The 7,260-nt window shown below is 35.0% G+C and overlaps 2 protein-coding genes across 2 annotated transcripts; one reads left to right on the top strand and one right to left on the bottom strand.

Moving 5' to 3' along the window:
- Window positions 1-3,209: 3,209 nt before the first annotated feature.
- Window positions 3,210-3,959, bottom strand: LOC141678888 (14 kDa proline-rich protein DC2.15-like). Its single transcript, XM_074485312.1, has one exon. The coding sequence runs from the start codon at window positions 3,885-3,887 to the stop codon at window positions 3,489-3,491; it is 399 nt and encodes a 132-aa protein (XP_074341413.1). The 5' UTR covers window positions 3,888-3,959; the 3' UTR covers window positions 3,210-3,488.
- Window positions 3,960-6,266: 2,307 nt separating this feature from the next.
- LOC141678889 (14 kDa proline-rich protein DC2.15-like) lies at window positions 6,267-7,028 on the top strand. Its single transcript, XM_074485313.1, has one exon. The coding sequence runs from the start codon at window positions 6,348-6,350 to the stop codon at window positions 6,744-6,746; it is 399 nt and encodes a 132-aa protein (XP_074341414.1). The 5' UTR covers window positions 6,267-6,347; the 3' UTR covers window positions 6,747-7,028.
- The last annotated feature ends 232 nt before the right edge of the window (window positions 7,029-7,260 follow it).

Here is a 7,260-nt window from a genome sequence, read left to right as displayed (position 1 = left end):
ATAAAATAATTAATAAATCTATAAATCCTTATAAAATTATATAACAATCCAAAAATTACTAGAAAAATATCATAATTATCTATATTTTATTCTGCACATATAAAAATTAGAACATGCAGGGAATATCACATATAAACATCCAAAACATCAACTCCAATTACCGGATAATTCACTAAAATTCACATAAAATCACATAAATAATTCCAAATAATTATAATAATAATATTTGAGAATATGGGATATTACACAACCCTTTTTGGTATTGGACCATCCAGGTCTATGATCGGAGGAAGATCTCTTTGCCTCACAGCAAATGGAGGTCTTGGGGTCAGGTGCGCCTCCAAGTCGCGCTTCAGCCTTTGGATCTCAGCTTCATGAGCCCTAATCCTCTCCTGGACATCTTGGGGATTCGTCCCTTGAGTGCTTCTGGGCCACTGGTTGGTACTAGGCATCGTCTCTTTACTAGAATGCCTCCTCCTTGGAGCAACCTCGTCGTCCGATGATTCGAAGACTCTATCAGAATAAGGTCCAGAGAATTCTTGATTCTCCGAAATAGGAGCCAAGCCACATATGTATTGGGGCGTCCACCCATGTGCTTCACTCCGATTAGAGTGTCTACTTCCTCCAGCCTCAAGGTACATAGGCATCCCGTAAGGGGGGTTAGTGGTCACGATCATCGAGTACTCATACCCAACGGATTGAGGGTTCACAGGTGCATGTAGCTTCTCAAATTGAAAATTCGTCCCTTGAGGAGCCGATGGATTCGTCCCTTATTGCTGAGCCTCAGTTGCCCCTACCAGGGTTCTTCCTTGGATGGAGGCATAGGTTGAATGCGGTGGTACCTCTACCACTGATGTGATTGTTCGTGATGGGACATGAGTGTATGTTCCACTATTTTTTATGCTCTGTGTGTTCACCATGGTTGTTATAGTTTTCCCACAAACGGAGCCAAATATTGTGGAATAAAAACTAGAGTGCGTTAGTAATTCATGCTAGGGTTTGTGAGCTTCGAGCTTTAATGGTTGCTCTCACGTTCGGGACTATCAGTCCTTACAAGATGCCTACGTATCTCTGTGTAGTAGAGAAACAAGCCAAAAATGTAGTTCTAGATTAAGGGGTAGAGACCTTTATATAGAGGTGAGTCTAGGGTTAGACTTGTGTTGGGAGACATGATGGACAAGTCTCCAACTTAGATGGTGATTAGTAGTCATATAAGGGAAGGAACTCCAGAACCTTCTATGTAGTACTTTGAGTCCATTTAGGACACATGTCTCTGCTCTTTCAGCCGTATTGGGCCTAATCCGTGAACATCTTGTGTTCATGGACCTTGACGACCTCTGCTGGTGGGCCTTGACTACATGGACCGTCTCGAGTCTGCTACGGGTTTGGATCAGACAGGTCTGTAATAAATTTCAGACAAGAAGCCCAAGTGTAATTAATGTGACATTTAATATATCTTTAGGATATATTTTCTATCCATATCAAATTCCTTAACATTGTTGTTATAATGAAAACAAGAAAAATTATAATAAGCGTAAAGAAAAAAATACAAATAAACAGAAAAGAATTTTTTTTATTAATCTTTAGGATACAAATTATAACATATGTTTAGGTTATGTCCTAAAGAGTTTATAAAATACTTTATAGGCGGTTATAAAAAACTCCAGAAAAATATGTTCAAAACAGATAACCCTAGCATAAAATATAAGATACCATAAAAACAGATTCAAGGCAGCGTACCACCAAAGTCCTAGCGTTTGGAACATATACCTATTCAAGGCATATTCTAAAAATCTCCACCTTGAATTGAATTCTCTCATAAAAAAATAAATGTATCAGATGCACCATAATAATGTCAGATGTACCCGAAAAAGCTCTTTTGCCTCAGATTTTGCCCTAAAAGGACAATCAACAACTCCAAATATTTAGCAAATTCAAACAATGTTAAAACTTGCTATGTGAAACCGGCTTGGTGAGTATATCAGCTGGGTTAGCAGAAGTAACCACTTTGTTCACCTTGATTCTCTTCTCACTTCTTAAAAAATGATATCTTAAATCTATGTGCTTAGTCTGCTGATGGTGGACCTGATCCTTGACTAAACAAATTGTACTAAAATTGTCAAAATACACTGCAGTCTGAACATGATTTATACCTAAATCACTGACCAAATCTTTCAATCAGGTTCCTTCTTTTGCGGCTTCTGTCAATGCCATGTACTCTGCTTCTGTAATAGACAAAGTCACTGTAGGTTGCAGAGTAGTTTTTCAACTGACAATTGAACCACCAAGAGTGAAAGCATAATCAGTCATAGATCTTCTACTGTTAACATCTCCAGCATAATCAGAGTCTGAAAATCATGTTACCAAACACTCTGTATCATCTCCATAAATGAGACTAACATCAGACGTACCTTTTAAGTACCGAAACACCCTCTTCACAGCTTGCCAATCCTCCTTACCCGGATCACCCATAAATCTACTAACAATACTGACAGATTGTGCAAGATCGGTTTCAGTAGACCATTGTATACATTAAGCTTCATATTGCGCTAGCATAAAAAAACTCGAGATATATACTCCTTCTCAGCAGATTTATGTGCATAAGCAACGGACAGATTAAAGCACTAGAAATATTTATGGGCTTTGCTGTATCATTTATTTGACCAGAAGAGGTTTCTTTTGCTTATATTCCTGTAAAAAGCACACAAATATTTGAAGAAATTAATTAAGAAATCAAAACATTCCAAGGTCAAAGTTCTTAGTCTTTCCATACCTTTAAGTGAACAATTTGTTGTGGCACTCGCCGTCCAACTTTTTCTAACGTATCACTTCAACAACTTGTGTCAGCAACTTATGGTGGACTGTAATTTAGGCTAAATCAGGCCACTGGCCTATATTATATATTAGTAATATGTTAGGTCGTATGATGCTAATTCGGTTTCCATTTTATTATATTCATTATAGACCACATCAACACTAGCTTTATCTGGACGCAAAACATGTTCAACTTGTATGTTTTGGTGATTTGCAACTTCTTTTCTGGAATAATAACTAATTAATGGAGGCCAGTGACATTTTCCTGACCATGTAAGACCGGTCATACATGCGCCGCTGGTGATTGTAAATTGATAACTGACCGAGAACATACAAGTTACTACAATACCAGTTTATATGTTTGATGATCTGTTCACGGGAACATGTGGACGAAATACATGAAACCTGTACATGATATACTTCAGTTGTCTTACATTTCACACGTATAAAAATACACAAGTCTCATAAAAAGCAAAACCTAAGTCTCGCTCATTCATTATTACACAAGAAAAAAAAATACATCATAGCAACAACAGATTAATGTCCAACACGGAATTAAATAACTGAAAACACCCAAACGCACAAACACCAGATTAAAGGATTAATTGTTTCAAGTGGCCGCACACAGACGAAATGCTGAAACTCCGAAGCATATTGAATACGTAGATATTTTTTTATGTACACTCGAAACCATTTGGAAGCTTCTTTCCGCAATTATTGAGAACTAAGCTGAGAGCAACAGGAACATTGAGCTTGATACCAAGAAGATTGGCCTTAATGGCAGTGCAAAGACAGACCGCGGCTTCAAGGTTAACGAGGCCATCAAGAAGACTGCAGCATGGGAGAGTTGGAGGAGATCCGATAACAACATTATTAACCAACTTGAGGACATCAGCACAAACACCTAATTTAAGGGCATCTCTAGGGCATTTTCCTGCTGATGGATATGGAGTTGGCTTAGGCTTAGGCTTAGGTTTGGGACTAGGGCATGTTTCACAGGAACTGACAAGGCTACAGAAGAGAATGTTAATGGACAAAAAGAGAGCTACTGCTGCAGTTTGTTTGGAACCCATGTCTCTGGCAGTCTATAAGATGGCTAGTAAGACTTGAAGTAATATATTAGAGTGCTGAGTGAAGAGTCTGTATGTAGGGTTTGTTATTTATAGCACAGAAGATTAGTAGTTCTATGAAATTATACCCTACATTATATTATAAAGTACCCGCAATAGATGTCATTGAAAATGGTTCGAGCTGGCAAATACAATGATTTCACGCAAATAATATGGATTCATGTGAATTAAATTTGGAGTTTTGCGGCTTAATGTATGATGGATTCTACTGTTAACACACATGTTTATGGATTATTCTCTTACAGTGACATACTTAATCATCATTTCCGCAAAATTTCTCTGAAAGAAACCAGTGCGTTGAAAACCGGATGCCAACAAACTATCCAACACTCTGTTAGCTGTTATAACACCTTGCCTAGCAGATTCATTTACCTTTGTTTTGCTAATTTAAATATTTTAAACTAAGAGGATATAAAATAACCCTAGCAAGTTTATTCTACCAGATAACCTTTGTGCATTATATATTACTTAGATTAAGAATGAGTTGCTGCTAGGTGGGTAAAAACAAGTCGAATAAGTGCGAATAACTTAAAATTCAGTCCGAACTTATAAATACTTGTAAAAAATTTAGTAGTATGAATTCTATCCGGATTCGAATTATAAATTGTTTACACTTGACTCAGATTGGACTTTGAGTTCAAATATAAATATTCGTATTTGATTAGGTTCGACTCAATTAAGTACCCAATTACTCATTTATATATTTAGATTCAAATTCGTCTAAATTAATACTAAAAAAATTAAGAGTACTCCAGTAAATATTAACAAAACTAAAATGTGGTTATTTTGTATAATATTATTTAAATATATATATATATATATGTGTGTATGTGTATGTATGACATGTAACATTTATTAAGAACATAATTATTAAATTTGAATCAAATATTTTTAATAAATATTCAAGTACTCTGAAATTATTGAAACTATTCTATTTAAATATGACCAAATATTACTATGGTGAGATTCGACTCGATATTCGTTCAAATTTTTAAGTATGATTCAAATTCGCTCGTATTTTGTACAAATGCGAATTATATTCATTATTAACTGAGTTCGAGTTTGAACTCAAAACTCAAAGTCGAAAATGTATGCGTTAAGTTTAACAAACTCGAGCCGAGTTTTAGCATGTGCTGCTTGAACTCGACTCGAGATCGGCTCGAATTCGGCTCGTTAAAACACAAAAAAAAAAGTAAATAAATGGATCCCGATTTTTGATAATATTTCTTACATTTTAAGTTTAAAATTACACCTAAAAATTTAATCCACATATCATTTGAATTATTTAATGATAATAGATAAAAATATAAGTTTCTGTTGTGTCGAAACGATAAGTTGATTCAAGCAAGTTTCAACCATTTTTTAAAATAAACATAATACTGTTTACAAACTGTTCGTTACGGCTTCAGTTCCACTCTCACTGTTGTTCGATAAAAATTCGAATACGGCACGGTTTGTTAACGAGTTTGAGTTCGAACACCATTTTTGTGCAATAAGAAAGCTTAGCTCAATTCGATTTGTTAACAAAAAAAAAGAAGAAGTTATGTTTGACTCATTAAGAACAAAATTCAACTCAATTTGGTTTGTTTAAAATCCACAAAGGTATGATTTAAAGCATACATTTAATTTTTTTTATGACTAACAATTTGGTTTTTAAAAGTCACTGCGTTAAAATGGTTTCTCCATCTTTCGCATTCATAATTGAGAACAATTGACATTAATTAAACAAGTTCTTAGCTAGTCATATGTCGATTAAATGGTTATGATGTGTTTGTGATAAATATACAAATCTATCATTTTTTATGATATTAGTTATATATATAATATATTTCGATTAAGTTTGTGTTTTCCCACTTCTCTCTATATATATTCCAAAGTATTTAGATCAGCTTTCATTTTTATCTCCAAGAGGGTCAAGAGCCTATGGGAGGAGCGGTTCCTCGTAATTTCCTCGTGTTTTTCATAATATATTAGTAAATCAATTATTATGTCATAAACAACTCAGTCACGGATGCAAACTTAGCATACTGATGAATATATAATTGAGGATGTCATTGTGAGAGAATAATTCCCGTACATGTCTGTTTATATAACATTTAGAATAGTTAGCCACAAAGATCCAAAAAACAGGTGAGAATTTGTGTGTACAAAAAGCAATTATAATTATTATAATTTATAAGCATCCAATTTTTTTGTAAATTGAATGTGTTTGCCAGCTCTAACCATTATCAAAGGGCATATATGGTATGTTCTCATGTAATAATGTCGGCAACATTTAATAAATTTTATTAATCTTTCATACTATAAATTACAAAAACCTACTTACTAAATCTCCATCCCATACTTCCATTAGTATCAACTTCTGAAGGTGTACTATATCCTTCTTCTGTTAAACTTCCAAAAATGGGTTCGAAAAACACTGCAGTATTAGCCCTTTTCTTGTCCATTAACATTCTCTTCTTTAGTCTTGTCAGCTCCTGTGAAACATGCCCTAGTCCCAAGCCTAAGCCTAAGCCAAAGCCTATGCCTAAGCCATCTTTAGGAAAATGCCCTAGAGATGCCCTTAAATTAGGCGTCTGTGCTGATGTTCTCAAATTGGTTAACAATGTCGTGATTGGATCTCCACCGACACTCCCCTGCTGCAGCCTTCTTGATGGTCTCGTTAACCTTGAAGCCGCGGTCTGCCTTTGCACAGCCATTAAGGCCAATCTTCTTGGTATCAAGCTCAATGTTCCCGTCGCCCTCAGCTTAGTTCTCAACAATTGCGGCAAGAAACTTCCAAATGGTTTTGAGTGTACCTAAATAATAAGTATGCATGTAGTCTGCTTGTCATGGATGTTATTGATTTGGTCTTATTTGATGCTCCTGTCTTAAAATGCATTTTCAGGTACTGTAAGTGTGCATATGGCTGTATGATTGGTAACTTATTGTTACCATTGTTTCGATTCTGTAATTTTTATTTGCTAATTTTCGAATTATGTTGAGCTTAAACTTAGCTCTTTTCATTGCTCTTCTTTAAATTGGAATTACCTTCAGTAATATAGTACAAGAATTTTCTTCCCCATCTCTATACATACCATCCCCGTTCTATGTCCTCTGTCCCTCCCATTTGTTTACACTTTCCTTTTTTGGATGTCCCTTCCAATTGTTTACATTTCAAAACTTTCCAAAAATAGTAAGTTTTTTATAATTTTTAAAATAACTACATCCACTACTTCTCTCCACTATACCCACTTTATACATATAATATTAATCGGTCCCACTACTTTACTCATTTTTTTAACTTTTCTCCACTATTTTATCATTTTTCTTAAAC

Source organism: Apium graveolens, chromosome 8, assembly GCF_009905375.1.
Source record: "Apium graveolens cultivar Ventura chromosome 8, ASM990537v1, whole genome shotgun sequence".
In the NCBI taxonomy this organism is placed as follows: Eukaryota; Viridiplantae; Streptophyta; class Magnoliopsida; order Apiales; family Apiaceae; genus Apium; species Apium graveolens.
Note: the sequence above shows the minus strand (reverse complement) of the source record. Positions and strands in the feature narration are given on the sequence as shown.

Bases quoted from the DNA above. Each gene is read 5' to 3' on its own strand.
- LOC141678888 (XM_074485312.1), bottom strand. From the start codon at position 3,887: ATGGGTTCCAAACAAACTGCAGCAGTAGCTCTCTTTTTGTCCATTAAC.
- LOC141678889 (XM_074485313.1), top strand. From the start codon at position 6,348: ATGGGTTCGAAAAACACTGCAGTATTAGCCCTTTTCTTGTCCATTAAC.